The sequence below is a fragment of the Macrosteles quadrilineatus genome, unplaced genomic scaffold (assembly GCF_028750875.1).
Source record: "Macrosteles quadrilineatus isolate MER2022 unplaced genomic scaffold, UCM_ALF_1.0 Scaffold_8__2_contigs__length_117827958, whole genome shotgun sequence".
NCBI classification, from domain to species: Eukaryota; Metazoa; Arthropoda; class Insecta; order Hemiptera; family Cicadellidae; genus Macrosteles; species Macrosteles quadrilineatus.
In genome coordinates, this window is record NW_026542601.1 from 87,508,404 (window position 1) to 87,528,609 (window position 20,206).

A 20,206-nucleotide genomic window follows, 5' to 3' on the forward strand; every position below is an offset into this window, starting at 1 on the left:
CAATGTAGTGGGTACATATATTTTGTTAAAAAATTGTGTTACAATTATTATATTGTATTATATTGTGTTGTGTACAATATTTTATTCACTGAATGAATGTACATATAATCAAAGTGAAGAAGCAATTACTTATAAATGGCCATAGGAAGAATAGGCAAGAAATTAAAACTATCAACGCATGGTCCCATTTGGGGGGAAGTATTTCGTTTACTATTGACTTTTTTATTCAAGCTATGTTTGTACAAATTTGTATCACATTACAAAAGGTTATGTTAGAGATAAGAATATCGAGTTAATCTTGTTCGTTATTGTGTCTGAAAAAATATCACCCTCAATGTTCGGGGTTTCAATTCAAACAAATTGCAAGATAATGGAATAAGCATCGTTATCCTTGGAGTCTTTCAGGGATTGAACCTTTTCACAACTCCACTTCAGAGGGATCAAGGTAAGTTACAGTTTAGGGCTTGTAGGGAGTTACCCAGACGAGCTCTAACTACAAATTAGTTTTATAACTGTGAGGTTTGTTGAAAGTTACTGAAACCACGTAATCTATCCAAACGGATCCGTGACTTCTCTAGTGCTAACAGCCCTTACTTCTGTGCAATCTGTAACTTACTTTTGTTTATCTCATTAATATAAAAGTTTCTTAGGTTTACCACGAATTATGAATTTTATTAAATAATAAGTTTTTCAAATAATAACAGTAGAAGTTTTTTTGAGATATGATGCGTACCGTACGTTATGGTAACTTTAGTTTTCTGTATCTAAGTTGCCTTTAAATATTTAATAAAGTAGAGTTTTATACGGGAAACTGAATTATTTGGTTTGCAGAATCCCACGCAAGGTCTACAGGTTAGCACGATTCAGGGATTTCACACAGAATACAACATTTTTATAGTTTGATAAATGCGAAAGAATTAAATCGTAAGACCAAAATTTATGTAAACAGGGAAACAATTTAAGAATTGCCTATACAAATATTTCTTATTAAAATAAAGCTATCCAAAATAAAGTAAGCCTGTTTACACAAGTTTTTAATTCTTTAACTTTTCCTTATTTTAATAACGTAAATTTTCTATTACACAAGGAAAGGTTTTATCCAGGATAGTATCATTCACTATTGTAGTCAAAGATAGTATCATTAGTATGCTAATATGCGAGTATATGAAGACACATATATTCACAAAAATATGTCAAATTATTACACGTTATTCTTATTTTACGGTTACAAATAAAAAACAATATATCATAACATTGGATGAAATGTTGTCGTCAAATCAGTTCATCTTTTAATTCGTACTCCTAAAAATTAACTAATACTCGTACAACAGAAAGGCAAGACAACTTCTTACTCCTTTTTGATTACAGAGGATTATAATTGAGAGAGGTATCATTTATTTATACTTGTTGTTTTATCATTCCTCTTTTATAGACGTATTCAATTGTGTGCTGATTTTATTCTGTTGATTTTAATTACTTGCGTATTTTTGCTTACTCTTTGATACATAATAAATTTTCATACTACGTGGTAATACAAATCTTAAAATTTTCAATGTAGAAGCATTTCTTATCCCAAATACGATTTTCTAGTAAAGTGAGACAATAAATAAGTGATATCCACTAAATAAACAGTTGTACATCAAACGGAACGTGATATGGCATTACAAACCTTTAAGCTTAGCTTAATTTGACCAAGGGAACCAATACATAAATTATGTCACTGCTGTTTTAACAACTTGTACATTGACACTTACACTGCAGATTCACAAGACGGTAAATACATCTAAAATGATGTAATTGATGATCGATTTCGATTGGACATTCCAACCCCCATCAGACCTAACAGGTGAATGATTTGCCTATCGGCGAAGACATACTGTAATATCCATGAGTTTAATAGCTGAAAAAAGATCATAATACTATTATAAGAACATCATTATATGACCATAATATATTATGATTATAATTTAACCTTGATCATCATAATATAATTGTAGTTATAACATATAATGATTATTATGTAATAAAATAGGGCAAATATTCACATTATAATACGTTTATCTAGCTACCATGAAAATATCTTATGCAAATATATCTACTCATAGGGTGATAGCTACTTACAGCCTATTGATTTCTTTAAACTTATTTGTAGACCCTTTGATTTCATTGATGCTAAATGGATTGTAGAGGAACAATAATTTATTTTCTTGTTGACCTTTCCTTGATGATTGATACAGATCCTTTCGATGCTTGGGTTAGACAAGTGATTATCATTGTGTGAAAATAATTCTAATAAGTTGATATTTTATTTTAATGGGTGACGATAAAAACATTTTATAAGTTGATTTCTTTATTTAGGTATAATAGGACATTCATATTTAAAATAGTAAACATATCGTAATACTGTGATTTCGTAGTATTTTGGAAAGAAATTGATTAGCCTATAATAGGCATGTGTATGCAAACATCACTATTATAAGCGCAAGTAATCGGATTTTATAAGAGTTGCATGATCGTATTCTACGTAGCTTCGTAAGTGATTGGTATTTAGCATAAATTTGAGGGATGTGAGAGGTTGATGGTCCCAATTTACTGGTAAAACTAATTTGAGGCTTTTGTAGCCATCTGCCTTGGCCTGCTTTTAAAACACAATATCCAATGAAGCTCCTGTGCTAATAAATTATGAGCATTAACTGATTGGTTTGCTTAGTGTGTTACGTAATCAGATCTGATTAATCCACTCATTCAAATTATTTGAAAGCCAAACAGTTTCCGCTAATTAGCAAAAATGTTAGCTCAACAATTTGCCACAGTGTTCTTCCTAATTATTGAACTTTTTATTGATAGATTTGTGTCATTTATTGGACACATCCATTCATCATCAGTCCATCACTAATCATCAATCATCACTGATGATGATTGGAGTGTCCAATTTAAATCGATCACCATTTACCCTCTTTTACGCCAAAAGTAATACGCTTAGATTCGATGTACGTCTACCATAACTATAATCATATAATCTCGGGCTTGGACCGCCTTCTCTAAAAGCGTTTGAGCTTACTTAACATTTTGACTTTAAAAGCCATTCTAAGAACATACAGTTTAAAGTTGAATCTGTTGTTTTGGTGGATATATTCGACAATGCAACGGAATATTTTTTCCATCACAACTCCTGAAACTAAATTTCCACCCTAACTAATTTTTCCCTTTAACTCCGCCTTTTATAATCAACTAAGTTTACAACGTCTAATCCTAGTTTTATAGGTGTTTTAGTAAATAATAATTTAACTAAATGTTTATTAATTATTAATATTAAGTGTAAATTTATTTTATTAAAAAGTGAATATATCTTTTACAAGTCTATTCAGTTTGCTAGTGGGCCTACTTTTTGTACTAAAGCAGGGCATTTCAATATATTTTATAAGGAATGTATAACGGTTTTATAACAATTAAACGAAAGTTTTGATCTTTACACCAACTCAATTAGAGGTGGTAATTTAAAAGTTTTACTGAGCTCTATGATTTTTATCATAAGCTATGTGAAGTAATATCTTGTGTAAATCAAAACATGAACCTGTTCCATAGTGACGAAAGCTTAACAAGAGAAACTCGACGTGATTTGGCATCGATTTACTGCAAATTGCACTTAAATGAATCTCTAGAAATTCTTCCACTCGGATTACGCTCTATTTGTAACATTGCGTTTCTCGAAAACTGTATTTATATTACATTTATAAACCAATGGTTGTTTATATTTAAGTTTGATTTTTACACTAATTTGTAGCCTACTGTACTTTTTACTAAGGAAATATATATGATTAAACAACTTTATATCATTTTAAGCTTACCAAATTGTGAGTTTAACTGTTTTAAACGAACGTCGGAACACATGTGATATAAGAAGTTTGCAATTATTTGATGATTATAATAAAATCCAACTTCCATGGCTTTTTCTAGCTAAAATGAATGATAGACTGAAATAAACTAGGAAAGATTTGTCTTCCATCCGAACAGTTTTAATTTGGAATTAGACTAAGGAAATAAGGAAAACTAACATGTAAACGTAAAATGCACTATAATGAAGGGGTTGAGTGAATTCACCCCTTAGATTCCCTAGAATTTCAGGAATTGCAATTAACATAAGAGCAACATTAGCTGAAGTATCACACATTAACCCGGATTAGTATTCAAACCCTTTGATGAGGACTCTAAATTTATCTTCGTAAGCTAATGTAGCATTCAGATAATGGTTGGGTGATTTTTGCCCTTTTATTTACTTGGAATCCGTTACTATTTTTACCCTTTTTTAAAGTTTCTTCTTAAAAACATAACTGGCCAACAAACTGTCAAAACGACCTTTATTGTTAATTGCTAGGCAAATTTATAAAGCTATCATTGTAAAAGTTGGTTATACAGGGTGATTGATATAAGTGTGCCAGCCGTTTTATTCTAAAACTATAAGAGATATCAAAAAAAGTTAAATGGTAAGTGCCTTGGATTTTTTATTTAAAAAATTTTAGTTGAGTCAAAAAAAAATATTTTTCCAATATGGCCGCCAACTTTGATTTTTCTTACGGAACATCCTGTATTTTATGATGTATTCCGGTGGAAAATATAATTTTAAGACGATTTTATTCTTGGAATTTTTTTCCATAAACCTAACCGTTTCAAAGATAATAATGTTTAAAGTTTTAAAAATTAGGCATAAGAAAGAGTTTCGATAAAGCATGCCAGCTGTTTTATTAAAAAAAATATTCAAAATGTCACAACTTTAACCATTATTATCTTTGAAACGGTTAGGTTTATGAAAAAAATCACAAGAATAAAATCGTCTTAAAATTACATTTTCTACCGGAATACATCAAAAAATACAGAGTGTTCCATAAGAAAAATCAAAGTTGGTGGTCATATTGGAAAAATGGCGGCTAAAAAACTGTTTCGACTTGACTACAATTTTTAAAATAAAAAATTCAAGGCACTTACCATTTCACTTTTTTGATATCTCTTATGGTTTTCGAATAAAACGCCTGGCACACTTATATCAATCACCCTGTATTCTTACCTGTATGCTTTTTATTAGTATAGTTATTCCACTTAACACTTATTCATTTAATTTCATGTCATATTTTTTTCAATGTTTTGTATATATTTTGTTGAAATAATTTTGGAGTTTTTAAAAACAACACACAAAATCATATTATTTAGTAAGTTGTCAAAAAACATTTTAATGAGTTTTAAAAGGTTTTTGTTTATTTACAAGCGATGTATATTATCGCATACTTACACATTGTCTACAACAATATGGAGACAGTATACGTTTCACACATGCTAGATCCAACATCCAAAAGTGTTACATTTTCCTGAGCAACTCTATGGAATAAACATTTATTTAAATTATTCGTTATTTCAACAAACACTCTATGCACAAAATTCCAAAAAGAGAAAAACGTTTATGCGTAGCATAAAATAACGATTTTAAAAAATATGAACTTAAGTGCAGCTAGTCACTGAACTAAATTTTGGGCTAAGTTACTTACTTATAACAACAAAAGGTTAGTACTCATAACAACAAGAGGTTTAAATATATGTGTTACAATAGCATTTTTTGTAGGTCATGTAACCTCTGCCCTGCCTTACATACTATACAAGTAATCAGAAAGTACCAGCCATATAATTATCGCGACACTTGCAGCAAAAACTCATTTGGTTAAAGATATATAATTGAAAAGATATACTTCACATTTAATTTTATCTTATCTTCAAAGGGAATGTTTAAAATTGTAAGAGTTTATTTAGTAACTTTTAGCTATATGTGGATTGCATTACAGTAATTAGTTATCGACCAATCTTTTATTATTATGATATTTTACAGTAAGAAAAATTGGTGGGGTTGACCTAGAAAAGGTAATATTGAAAGTAATCACAGAATATTTCCGTAAATAGGAAGAGTTGAGCCTCCAAACCAAATATTGGAGAAGGATATCGCCAACTCACATTGATGTTCACGTATGGCGTTTTTCATCGGAGATGATCCTAACGTTCCCCTTACTCGAGATGATAAACTTTTTAAGTTGCACAAGTTACACAACTTATTCAATGTTATTTAAAATATCTAAATCAATTTAATGTTAACTAATACATTCTAAGAAACGTCTATAGTTTATAATAATAAAAACAGCTAGCTGACAACATTATTATCAAAATATGTTTCAAAACTTTTCAAAATGTGTTCAGCTGTATTGATTTTGGAAATGAAGATTTTTTACATAGTGGACTTATCATGTAAAGCCATTGAACAATCAAGCGACCAACAGTTTATACCTTTTTCTCTATCATAACCTCTATGATCTTGACATACGTAAGCTTTTGTAAGGGGGCTATTAAAGTGACATAACAAAGATTAACCGATAGTTGGAATGATTAAGTAATAGCAAACTTATAAATAAAAACACACATGTTTATTCTAAATACTAAATTAGCTCTAAACAATTAAAAACAAACATAGAAGTAGCGAATGTAAGACAATCATGACAACATGAACGATTCACTGTATGAATAAATCACTCCGCCCATTAAATCAAACTTTTGTTCTCGTCGAAAGTTTCTTCGTTAAGAGTAGAGTACTCAATTATCATTTAGATTGGGCCTTGTCATATTGTATAACCATTTATAGTTTAAGCCCCCAGTTGGGTTTACCGATGGAATTTTAATGGTTGTGTGTTCGATCTTAATCATAAGAATGCTTGAACATTTTATTACAACGTTTTATGTGATTTTTTAAATAATTATTTCTCTAATTATATTCCCTAATGATATTCCTTCATTTATTTCTCTAATTTATAAGTATGTAATTGAAATTGTAATGGTAATTTCATTATTTCAATATGCAGTTGCTATTTTTTATAGTAGAACAAAATATTATATCATAAAATATTTAAAAACGTAACAGAAAATACATATTCTCTAGGTTTGTATAATTTATTCTGTAAGAATGAAATTTCTTGCTCTAGTTATAAAAATTGTTTTTAATTCAAATAGTATACTTGATTGAGTCAAGGCACTCAAATCTTGCCAGTGTGGTTTAACTTTAGAGAATCACAACCTAGGTCCGATAATCTGTGACTAAAAATGCAAAGAGGGGATCATCTGTCTTACATTACACAACCTAAAAGATTTCATCTAAAAGACTTAAACATTGTATTTTAAGTTTTTTGAGCATAAAGAACCCCTCCCCCCCCCCAACTGTGTCTAGTCAACAATGAAAAGCAAAGAAAGAATAACCAACATTAATTTAATAGAGACTATTGAGATTTTATTGCAAACCTTTTGAGGATAAGTTACGGAAGCTTGTATGTAGTTACACAGATAAGTTCCAACTACAAATTAGTTTTCCAACTGTGAGGTTAGTTAAGACCTTGTAATGCATTCAAACGGATCTGTAAGTTATCTTTAAATCTGTAGGTAAAATGCAACTATTCACAGTTTTATGAAGTTTTTTGTGCATATCAGAATAATAATGATTCAATTTTTAAAGGATAAGATCCATATCGGAAGATACCAGTCCTTGTAGGTTAATGAATTGAGAAATTGTTTAAATTAAATATTAAACTTCCGTTAAATGTTTAATGGAAGTAGATCTCTTATACACAAACGAAGGATATGCTATACTGTTATGTTTGTGTGGAATTTCAGTTTTAATGCGGCTCCAAACCGCGAGCGAGATTTAGACCACCATATCATGGCATATATTTAAACCATTCATGATTTATGGGAATCCTACCAGGGCATATATTCAAACAATAAGCAAGTCAGAATACGAAATAACAAACAAACCATGCCACGATGTGAACGTATTGCACAGATACACTGACAACATTATTTAGGAAAATAAGTTTTTCAGTGGTAAAATACCATCATAAACATTTTTGGACAAAGTCTACGGACTGACTGCACTCTACAGACAAATAAAGACGTCTTCGAAAATATGCCTTAGAGTGTGGCCCAATGTAACGAGTAAATTATTATGGAGGACCTAAAACAACCACTTAGCCTATGGCAAATGGTACGCATTTTTCATTTAACTGTAACTAAATATCTGCAAACGAAAAAAAATACTTTAGTTGTAAAAGAGTAATTACTAGTACCGGTTGTTTTTTTACCATTATTTAGCCCTACGCACTCTAAAACCAAAGTTTATGCGATAGAAAATGTATGGCTTTGGGTTTAGAGGCCCAGTAAGCTTCTTAGACCTGGAGATCAACAAATAAGAAACTCACACTTTGGGCGTATATCGGTTTTATTCTTTCGATATATATCCATCCAAGCTTTCCCTCCCTTTCTCTGCCAAAGGAATCTGAGCATTGACACTCGTTTTTTATAGTGTATTTTAAAACAGTATCGGAATTAACAAAAAACTCAAATTACACTATGGTGCACTTCTATAAAACACATTTATTTAATGAAAATACAGAAGCACGTTTCTATTAATTTAAAAAAAAAACATCAATCTTACAACTCTTTGGTATCACAGAAGGTTAAATTTATTGTGCTAATAGTTGACTCAAAAAGGTTTATGATTAGGCAAATTAGGTCTATATCTATACCAAAATTCATGGCTTAACTTATATGTTTCAATTTTTTTGACATATTTTTTTACGAAATGTACTATTGATTTCAAGACAGAAGCACCTCGACAATCGTCTGCAAATCTTGTCCAGCTGACATGGCGATTTTCTGGAAATGAAGAATGACATCATCGGTAGTTCTCAGACATACTAGAAACCTCTGCCAAGGATGAAGATCAATTAAACCATATATTCAGTGATAAGGTCCCTCCTCTAAGGAACGACCCGCTAGGAGTTAGAGGGATATATTAAACATAGATGTAGGTTTATATCGACAGTAAATACAATGTTATATAAGTATAATTGCCGCAAATTGAATCTGAAACGCACCACCGAGCCAAAACGGCAGCCAATGTAAGATTTAATGAATTAGCAATGGAGTTTTAAAAAGTTTTAAGAAAATCTGTAAGGTAAACAAAAGTTGATAAGCACATTGAATGCAACTTCATAAATCAGAACTTAAATGAGCCGTTCATGGATTTCTTGGATTTACTGTTATTGCACCACATATTTACTGGAAAGTTTTATAAATCAAGATATAAAAAAAAATTTATTTTAGGTTTAGTATGAATTTGAAAATAACAGAATCTATTCATAAAAAAACTACAGCACTAAACAGTATCTCCTGTAAAAACATACAATTAGTTAAAAATTAATTCTGATAAAACTTCACATATAATTTGATTTAACACTAAACGAATACATTATAATAAACTATTGTGGTTTTGAATAAATACAAGACCAAATATAATATATGGCTTCATATATTTAAGGATTACGCTTGATGATTTTATCTGAAACATCCGTGTGGTCGTTAGATAATTAGTTATATAAGTAATGAATTTAACATTCTTTTATATATTAATTATTTTCATTATTTTAATTGTAAGTTGTATTTCTACCTATTTATACAACTTAAAATTTTATTTCACACTTTACTTTCATTAAAAACATATTTTAGATGTACTTTTTACTATAATACTGATGTTTTTATTGGAATATTTCACATACTCCTGTCTATATTTTACTATATGTTTCATCAAGACTGTAGGTTCGCTTGAGGAAACGATAACCTGTAGTTTCTAAAGATTACATCAACTTGACTAATAAAAAAACATAATAATCAATTAATACATATTAATTAGTTCTGTATTGTATACATTGGCCTGAAACGTATAAAAGTATTATTTTTACTAATATTATCGAGAAAACATTTAGTATGTTATTAATTATTATTATAATGTTATTAATTTCAATAAAACTGCAAAGTTTTGAATAAAGTTAGCAGTTTATTATTTAACAATTTCTGTGTATTTCTCTATCAATGAAACCGGTCTGATAAATAAATGCACGGTTATATCAGTGATATACTCCATCAGCAATGCACGGTTATATCAGTGATATACTCCATCAGCAATGCACGGTGATATCAGTGATATACTCCATCAGCAATGCACGGTTATATCAGTGATATACTCCATCAGCAATGCATGGTTATATCAGTGATATACTCCATCAGCAATGCACGGTTATATCAGTGATATACTCCATCAGCAATGCATGGTGATATCAGTGATATACTCCATGAGCAATACACGGTGATATCAGTAAATACTCCATCAGCAATGCACGGTGATATCAGTAATATACTCCATCAGCAATGCACGGTGATATCAGTAATATACTCCATCAGCAATGCACGGTTATATCAGTGATATACACCATCAGCGATGCACGGTTATATCAGTGATATACTCCATCAGCAATGCACGGTTATATCAGTGATATTCTCCATCAGCAATGTACGGTTATATCAGTGATATACTCCATCAGCAATGTACGGTTATATCAGTGATATACTCCATCAGCAATGCACGGTTATATCAGTGATATACTCCATCAGCAATGTACGGTTATATCAGTGATATACTCCATCGGCAATGCATGGTTATATCAGTGATATACTCCATCAGCAATGCACGATTATATCAGTGATATACTCCATCAGCAATACACGGTTATATCAGTGATATACTCCATCAGCAATTTACGGTTATACCACTTCTAGATGAGCTAGAGACTTGAAATTTTCGGTGGTCGTAGGTCTAGTGCCCAAACCCCCGGGAAAAATCCGAAAAGTCCCATTTTCAAATTTTAACCCCCCCGAAATTTCGAATTCCCCCCCCCCCATGTTATGTTATGTTATGTTATGTTATGTTATGTTGTCTTATGGGAAATAACATTGAAAAATACCGAATTTGGTACTCTCATATGAACCGCTTAGAAACGTGCTAGAGACTTCAAATTTGCGTAGTATTGTAGTATGAGATCTTATATTACCGGTGGAATTTGCAAAAGTCCCATTTTCAAATTTTAACCCACCCAAAAATCCAAAATGGCGGACCTCTGAAAACGAAAAAAACACTTTTTTTTCAACCGGATGTAGCTCGAAAACGGTAAGAGCTAGAAAAGATTTGAAAGTATATCCAGGAACAGGAATTACATTTTCTACAAAACCCTCTTAGACGTTTTCCGAAAATCGCACTCCTTCAGCTTCAAAAAACGCCCTACTTTCAAAATTTTTTAAATTTCTTTCAAATTTTTACCGGTTTTCGCTATTTTATCATACTTAAGTAATTCCTTTTCGCAAATATTATTATTGTTTTGTATTCTCCTTACTTTACTTTAAATTTTACTCATTACGTGTTTTTTCGTAACTTTACTCCTTGACCCCCAAAACTTAGGTTTAATGTCAAAATTTGAAAGTTTTTACGAGCCCCATGTTATTCTTATGGAGAATAACATTGAAATTGAATGACTTTGTTATGGTCATCTGAATGGTTTAAAAACGTGTTAGAGACTTGAAATTCGGTAGTAACGTAGTATGGTATCTTTAATTAACGGGGAAATTTGCAAAAGTCCCATTTTCAAAGTTTAACCCCCCCAAAAATCCTAAATGGCGGACCTCTAAAAACGACAAAACACGTTTTTTTCAAACGGCTATAGCTAGAACACGGTAAGAGCTAGAATCGATTTGAGGGAAAATCTTAGGTTCGGAATTAAATTTCCTACAAGATACTATTATGCGTTTTTCGAAAATCACACTCCTTAACCTTTAAAAACGCCCTGCTTTCAAAATTTGGTTGATTTTTTTTTTAATCTTTAACGGTTTTTCCTATGTTTCCATACCCAAATAATTCGTTTCTGCAAATACTATTATTGCGTTGTATTCTACTTACTTTACTTTAAATTTTACTCACTAAGTATTTTTTCGTAACTCTACTCCTAGACCCTCCAAAACTTCATTTTAATGTCAAAATTGACCAATTTTACGAGCCCAATGTTATTGTTATGGAGAATAACATTGAGGAAAACTCTTTTTTTTATTACTCTTCAAACTTATATATTTGTATACTCAAAATGCTCCATTGTAAAAAAAAAAAACTCCATTAAGTCACATTTACGTACGTGAAAGTCAGTAATGCAGTATTAAGATTTGGTTCTCGCTCTAAATTTTGCTACTTCTTCACATACTACCATCAGTTATGCAGTTTTAACATTTGGTTCTCGCTCTTACTTTTGCTACTAGAATTGACTACACTTGCTTAATTCCAGGTGTACATTTCTATGTGAGTTGAGTGGTTTTTATCATATTTTCGCTCCTCTATTTAGTATTCATACGAGATGGCTTTCACTTGCGTTGCCGCTGGATCTTTTAACCAGGGAGATCCTAGATTTACTGTTAGCAATAACGCTCAGTGCGTGGCGAATGCGGCCTGCGCGCTAGCCTGGAATGTTTTAGGTGATGGTTTCAGTACCCGATCAATAGACGAGATTCTCATGGCCGGTGATCGTCTGTACATGAAATCACGCCATGAGTATCAGATTGTTAGCAGATATCTGTTTCCCGATGAACTTGTGCGGGACTTTGAAATTGGTAACATGCATGTATCCATTGAGGATATATCGTATGTGTGTAATGGTCAGTACCCTTCGGCTGTCGATCTACTTGATGATGCTGTTAACGCATTATCAAGTATACTGGAGGGGATTTTGTCCTCCGATTGTCTCGACGGCGGTTTTCTGTTTACCGGCCAATTAGCGGCAGTCGCCTTTTGGCGTTCAAATGGCCGCTACTACGTTTTCGACTCTCACGCTGTTAACGAAAACCGGTGCCGTGACATCGTTCCAGAAAACAACAAAGCTAGGCTCTTTGTTTGTGACACGTTAAATTCACTGGCAGCACTGCTTCTGTCGAATTCTGGATTTACCGTGTCTTATTATTGTTTGACAAAAATTAAGTTTGTCATGCCTGCTCCTGCCGCCCCTTTGATTCGAAGCGCTGACCCTATTGTTGTTAATAGTGACACTGACAGTCCCAATCCACAAGAAAATCCCAAAGACAAAATTCGTGGGAGACCAAAATTAATTAAGCGTGGCCGTCCTAAAACCCTTACTTCCACTCGTGAAGAGCAAGTGGACGCAGCTAAGAAGAAGTACAGGGAGACTCATCCTGAGAAAAATCGCCACGATGTGCAAACTTTCTCTCAGCGTCACCCTGGAGCGGCTTCTGAAAGAGTTCAGATTTTTCGACTGAAAAATCCAATAATTACTAAACTCCGACATCTGTCTGGTCCACTTGCTCGGTCCATTTTGGAGAATGGCCCAATGTCTGTTTGGAGAGGAGATTTGCTGGACACAATAGCGCCGTATAGATTACAAAAGACCAGTCTCTGGGTGGACGACGTTTATAGGTGTCGTCATTGCCAGGCACGGCTCTTCGAGGAAGAGAAGAATAGAAAGCAATGGTGCTGCGGGGAGGGAGCGTTCAACGTTCTCGACCTTCCTCCTTTGCAAGAACGCTTTTATTCTGACCGTCTCTTCCTGGAAAGAGCCCGTGCGTACAACGACCTGTTTGCTTTCTGCGCGCTCGAAGTGTCAGGCGGGTATCGTCATCCCAGTGGTCTTTCTTTTTTCAAGATCGAGGGAAGAATGTACCACCAGGTCTACAATCTGGACGCCCCAGGACAAAAGTTCACCACTCGTTCTGGGAACGTTCAGTTTGTGAATCGGTCCCGCCTGTATATTGACGATGGCGAAGAGCGCCGTAACATTGCGATGGGTAGATCGCTTGATGCCGAGATCATCGACGGTATTGCTGATTTCCTGTCTAGGGAAAATCCTTACATTGAGCATTACCGTCGATTGAGCAACGAGCCTTCTGTAACAGCTCACTTGGCTTTTGAAGTAACAAGCAGGTCTACCCATGGCCCTGTTCTCGGTGATCGGCAAACAGGCGTTGAAGTGCACGCCGTGCTCAGCAATGATGAGAACGACACTGAGCCCCGGAGACTGACAATATGGAAATCCGGTTCCGACAGACCATCATTCATCGACCTTTTACATCCCCTGATGGAACCATTCCAATATCCCCTACTCTACCCGCAAGGCACTGTGGGTTGGCACGTTGGTCGCCCTGACAACAAAGGTGCCAAACTGACCCAGTTTACGTACTCGCGGTGCCTCTTACTTTCGGAACCTCGCTTCTCTCACCTAGGCCGTCTCTCACAAGCTTGGCAGGTTGAGATGTTCGCGAGGTACGAGGAGGAGAAACTGCGTTACATCAAGTACACGCAGCTGAAGAACACAGACAGAGCCTTGCGGGTGGGGCCGATTGACGAGATTCAAAATGCACGGCAGGTCTTGAACGACATCGCTGGTGATGAAACCGTCCAAGGTGAGGGCGGGGTGCAGGCAGGAAAGGTTTATCTCCCAAGTTCTTTTACTGGTGGGCCTAGGTACATGAAGGTCAAATATGAGGACGCCATGGCGATCGTATCGTGACTAGGTTCCCCCACTTTCTTTTTGACGTTCACGTACAACGCAACTTGGGAGGAAAACAAGAAAGCTTGCCCTCGTGGAGGAAGTCGCAGTGACCCTAGCACTGCTTGCAGAGTTTTCAGACTTAAACTTCTGGAACTTCTCCGAGACCTACGCAGCGGATCAATGTTCGGACGGTCTGTCTATATCGTCTACGTCATCGAGATGCAAATGAGGGGCCTTCCTCACGCCCACATTGTATTCAAGATTGACGGCGACGGACCAGTTCAGGCGTCCGAAATTGACTCCATCATCCGCGCGGATATTCCCTCGGAAGAAGAGGCCGGAGGCCGACTGAGAAAGTTGGTCCTCAAACACATGATCCACGGTCCATGTGGTAATGATCATAGGACTGACTTCCTCTGTTGGGACTCTGCAAAGGGTTACTGCACCAAATACTTCCCCAAGCCCTGCTGTGAAACCACCCACGTCGACGAGAGGGGATTCGTCCAATACAGACGTGATTATACCAATCAGGGGACAATTGTATCACGCAATAAGAACATTGCCGTACATGACGGTTGGGTTGTGCCGTATAACCCCGCACTGATGTTGAAATACGAGGCCCACATCAATTTGGAGCTGGCGTCTACTCGCCGCGTAATTAAGTACCTCTTCAAATATCTTATGAAGGGAGGATCTCTCCAGAACGTCACAGTTACTCCCTTCAGTAAGCAAGATGATGAGGTACAGCATTACGTGACGAAGAGAATGGTGGGTGCCAGTGACGCATGCTGGCGGTTGTTAAGCTTCCCAGTCTCAGAATCTGAACCGGCAGTTGAATGTCTTCCCGTCCACCTGGGCCCTGTTTCATAAAAATACTAGTCTAGTAATTACTAGTCTAGTAAATACTAGTCCCGTATTTACCTGTCCTACTAATTTGTGTTTCATAAATGTTTTTATACCACTAGTAAATACTAGTGAATTTTACTAGTCACGTGACCAAAACTACTAGTCACGTGACCAACTTTACAAGGTAAACTTTCAAAACAAATTTCTAACCTCAATCACGGGTTTTCAAACCCTTTATAAAGGGTTTTAATTTTGTTTTCATTTGATACAAAAAGTAAATAGTTGTAGAAACGCAGTGTTTTCTTTTAGTTAATAACTATATAGACACATAAGTAAAACAATCACACATTATTATTTATCAAACCGCTATTATTTATGTTCATCAATGAGCCCGCCGACGCGCGTCGCTGCAATCAACACGGTGATTGTAGGCCTAGTTGCGGCGCTCAACTGTTGGGTGGAAGTTGATCTGTTGCTGCCGCATTCGCTGTGATTTGTATAGTTTTTGTTTTATTCTGACATATAAAATTAAGCTTGCTATGAGTAAAGAAAAGAAGGCTCAAATTTTGAATGTAATTAAATCGTCTAAGGACATTTTGTTTGGAACGTTTTCGTACCCTAACCTATGCTTTCAAATATTCGAATGCATAAGAATATTTGGGTTACAAACTATTTGGTGATATTCTAATTTTGAGTCTACAAACCATGAATAATAAGCCTAAACGTTTATTGATGTAACAAATAATTGCAACGCCGTTACAAGCAATGGTTTTCAAGCAAATGGTAGGTTTTCAAGTATAGTAAAACATGGCATTGTCACTATGGCAGGGCGTAGCTCAGAGGCAGAGTTCTCGATTGTCGTGGTGAGTCTCTGGTTCAAATCTGCACCACTCTCTATACTCTTATTCCATTAATTAAACTTTTACATGTTTTTACATTAAAATAACAGCTCTAATCAACATCTATTTTTTTATTACTTTGATGAACAAATTCAGAATACCGAAATGGATTAAAAGTAATGTTATTATGATAAGCGTTCAGTTCAACGCCCAAAAATCAAATATAGGCCTACAAAATTGTTAGTACATCACAGGATTTTAGCTATTTAGCAAATAATAAGCACCTCAAAAATACAATGCAACTCCTCTTTAAAATTGCCTTACTATTATTTCCTATTAAAATGTCTTTAAATAAAACCGAGAGCCTTAATTGGGTTAAAATAATCTGACTAATGTTGCAATGTTGGATACATTTTTGTACATCTTTGTATGCAAAACGGTTCCGGTATGCGGTTTTAATTTGGTTTCTCTCAAAGCTTAAAAATATTTTCTCTGTGATAGCTAAATAGTTGAGATAACCATGAAATTTAACTCAAGTAAAATTAGACAAAAATTTCACAGAAATTGATAACTTATAATTATAATTATTCTAATAGGGCGATTGTACATACATTATAAAATTCAATTTCACTAATTTTGTACTACGCCACATTTATTGATTGTAATTTATATCTAATTATTATAATTTTAGCACTCACAGATCTATTCTTGAACCAATTCGGACTTGAAAAAAGAAATTAATAACTCATTTTTTAAATTATGTGTGTAATGAAATAACTCTCTTTTCAAAAATCCTAGTCTACTTCAAATAGTACGGGTGAAGAGAGGTTGGTAGAAAATAGCAAGTATTTACTAGTGTAATTTACAAGAGTAAAACTTTATGAAACACATTGCTGTCTACACTAGTAAAAACCACTAGTAATACTAGTCCCTACACTAGTAACTAGTATTTTACACTAGTAGGTTTTTGAAACGTAGACTTGTAAAATACACTAGTATTACTAGTCCATGGACTAGTAAATACTAGACTAGTATTTTTATGAAACAGGGCCCTGGAGGGCAAGCAGTCTGTTCTATTTAGACCTGGTCAGCTGGCAGAGGCAGCCGCTAGAAATAGCTCAAAACTAACCATCTACTTCGACCGGCCTTGTATTCCAATGTTTGACGACTTGACTTACCAGGGTTTTTATGAATCATTCGTGGTCCAAAGCAAGCGTCCGAAAACTGAGGAGGTTTACGAGCACCCCGACGGCGTTCATTTTATCACTGCCCGCCAGCGTGGCGAGAAGGTGTGCAGAATGTTTTGGGTCTCTCCGAGCAGGACTGAACAGTACTATCTCCGTATCCTCCTCATGACTGTTCCTTGCCGTGGTTATGCCGACCTCCTGTCCCGTGGCGGACCAAACTGCCGAACTTTTCAAGAGGTTGCACGGCATCTCGGCTTGGTGCAAGATGAACAGGAATACCACCACGCGCTGCGCGAGGCCGCCACTTTCATGACTGGCCCGAGACTCCGTTCTTTCTTTGTGATACTCTGCAACATGGGAGCTCCCGCAGCTCTACTGTGGGATGCCTTCCGTGATTCCATCTGTGAGGACCACATTGAACGTAACCCTCTCGATGTTGAACTGGCCTACAAGCTAGGTCTCATCGAGATTGATCGTAGTCTCCGTCGGCAGGGCTCTTGCGTCGCAGATCACGGCCTCCCCGATGTACACGATGACACGACGGAGTTGGGCAGAGAACTGCTCTTACACGGCGAAAATCAACAGAGAGCGTTTGTGGAGGAGTGGGTGCCAAAGCTCTCTGAAGACCAACACCGTGTATTTGAGTACGTTACCTCCGTTCTCAATGCCCCAGCCAGCGGAACGTCGTCGAAAATCATTTTCCTTGACGGTCCGGGTGGCTACGGAAAGACCACTCTTATTCGTGTCATTCTCGCATACGTGAGAGGTTGTCGTCAGGTTGCACTGGCAGTCGCCAGCTCTGGGATCGCCGCGGGTAACATGCCTGGTGGGACTACAGCTCACAGCATGTTCCGGTTGCCACTCGACTTCGGTGACGGCACCGGCTTTTGGAATATCACCAACGGCTCCCAGCGAGCAGAGCTCATCAGGGCTGCAAGGCTTATTGTCTTCGATGAGGCCCCGATGGCACATCGGTTTGTTTTCGAGGTTCTCGACAGATCCCTGCGAGACCTCATGCGTTCCAATGAGCTATTCGGTGGCAAAATCTTCCTCTGCTGTGGCGACTTCCGCCAGATCGCACCCGTCGTTGTGAACGCTCGAACGCCACCTGACATAGTTTGTGTTTCTCTTCGGGCTTCCCATCTGTGGCAGCATTTCAAAATTTTTGCCCTGACGACAGCTCATCGGACTAGTGGTTCCACAGCCTATTCCGAATTCCTTCTTGAGGTAGGCAACGGGACTGTCAGTTCGACAACTTTCTTGGAGGGACGGAACGAACAAAGTCTAATTCCGCTGCACGGGATTAGACAAGTGACGTCTTTGACTGATTTGGTCGATTCCGTCTTTCCCGCAAACGTCCTACTCGACTCTGATATGTGTTCGCGACGCGCAATCCTCTCGACTCTGATAGTGAACGTCAAGGAGATCAACGACCACATCTTGAACTCCCTTGACGGTCATCTGTACGAGCTGAGGAGCGCCGACACAGTGGACAGAGAGAACGACGATGGCCTGGATGTCGACGTACAACTCCTGAACACGGCTACTGGCAAGGGCGTACCAGACCATGTTCTGCGGCTGAAGATCGGCTCTGTTTGCCTTATTATGAGGAATCTCAACATCGCTGAAGGACTCGTCAACGGCACTAAAGTCATTGTAATCGGCATCACCAACCGGCTGATTACAGTGAGACTTCCCGGACAGACGCAACCTATTGGAATTCCCCGAATTACGTTTACGTTCGCGTTTGTCGAGGGTTCGCCGTTACGTGTTCGTCGACGTCAGTTCCCACTGATGTTGGCCTATTGCATGACCGGACACAAAAGCCAAGGTCAGACAATAGATTCAGTCGGTGTTGATTTACGGACCGATTGCTTCACGCACGGGCAACTGTACGTCTTGCTCAGTAGGGTCAGACATCCCGACCACATTGTCGTTCTCGTCCATCCCGAACGTGTCCGAGATGGAATCGCATACGCAAAGAACATCGTGTATGGCGATCTCCTTCTCTAAACCGGACTTGACACCAGCAGTAGGCTAGGGGATCTGCTTCATCAAAACTCCCCGTCGTGACTTGACAACACCGGCAGTTGTACATAGGGGGCCTGCCTTACCAAAAGTCCCCGTTGTTGTACATATTTCCTTTTAGTTATTTTTTTTTAGTAATAAGTCGTTTTTTTGTGTGTTTAGTATTCTAGTTTGACAGTATGATAGGGGGCTTACCTTATCAAAAGTCCCCGTTGTTGTATATATTTTTTTATTTTTTTAGTAGTTAGTTTAATTTTTGTATATATTTCCATTAAGTAGTTAGTAAAGTTTACTAACTTGTACATTTGTGAATGATTGTAAATATGGTTCCGACGTTTCCTGGCCTCCTCGTGGCGGAACTGGATATGCCATAAAGTTTATGGCTAACCGACAGGGAAACAAACACTACCTCATCTATTTTAATTAATATATACATGAATATCTACTATAATCTATTTACTTCATATAATACTTTACTATTACCAACTTGTTAACTTATCAATCTACATCAATCTACTTATCTTATTCAAAAGTTTACTAACTTGTATAATTTTTAAATAATTGCAAATATGGTTCCGACGTTTCCTGGCCTCCTCGTGGCGGAACTGGATATGCCATAAAGTTTATGGCTAACTGACAGGGAAACAAACATTACTTAATCTATTTTCATAAATATGTACATGAATATCTACTATAATCTATTTACTTCATATAATACTTTACTGTTACCAACTTGTTAACTTCAATCTACATCAATCTACTTTTCTTATTCAAAAGTTTACTAACTTGTATATTTTTTAAATAATTACAAATATGGTTCCGACGTTTCCTGGCCTCCTCGTGGCGGAACTGGATA

At 36.1% G+C, this 20,206-nt stretch overlaps 1 protein-coding gene across 1 annotated transcript; it reads left to right on the forward strand.

The window, feature by feature from the left end:
* Positions 1–16,103: 16,103 nt before the first annotated feature.
* LOC129000534 (ATP-dependent DNA helicase PIF1-like) lies at positions 16,104–19,335 on the forward strand. Its single transcript, XM_054427496.1, has 2 exons — positions 16,104–16,159; positions 17,184–19,335. The coding sequence occupies exons 1-2, from the start codon at positions 16,104–16,106 to the stop codon at positions 19,333–19,335; spliced, it is 2,208 nt and encodes a 735-aa protein (XP_054283471.1).
* The last annotated feature ends 871 nt before the right edge of the window (positions 19,336–20,206 follow it).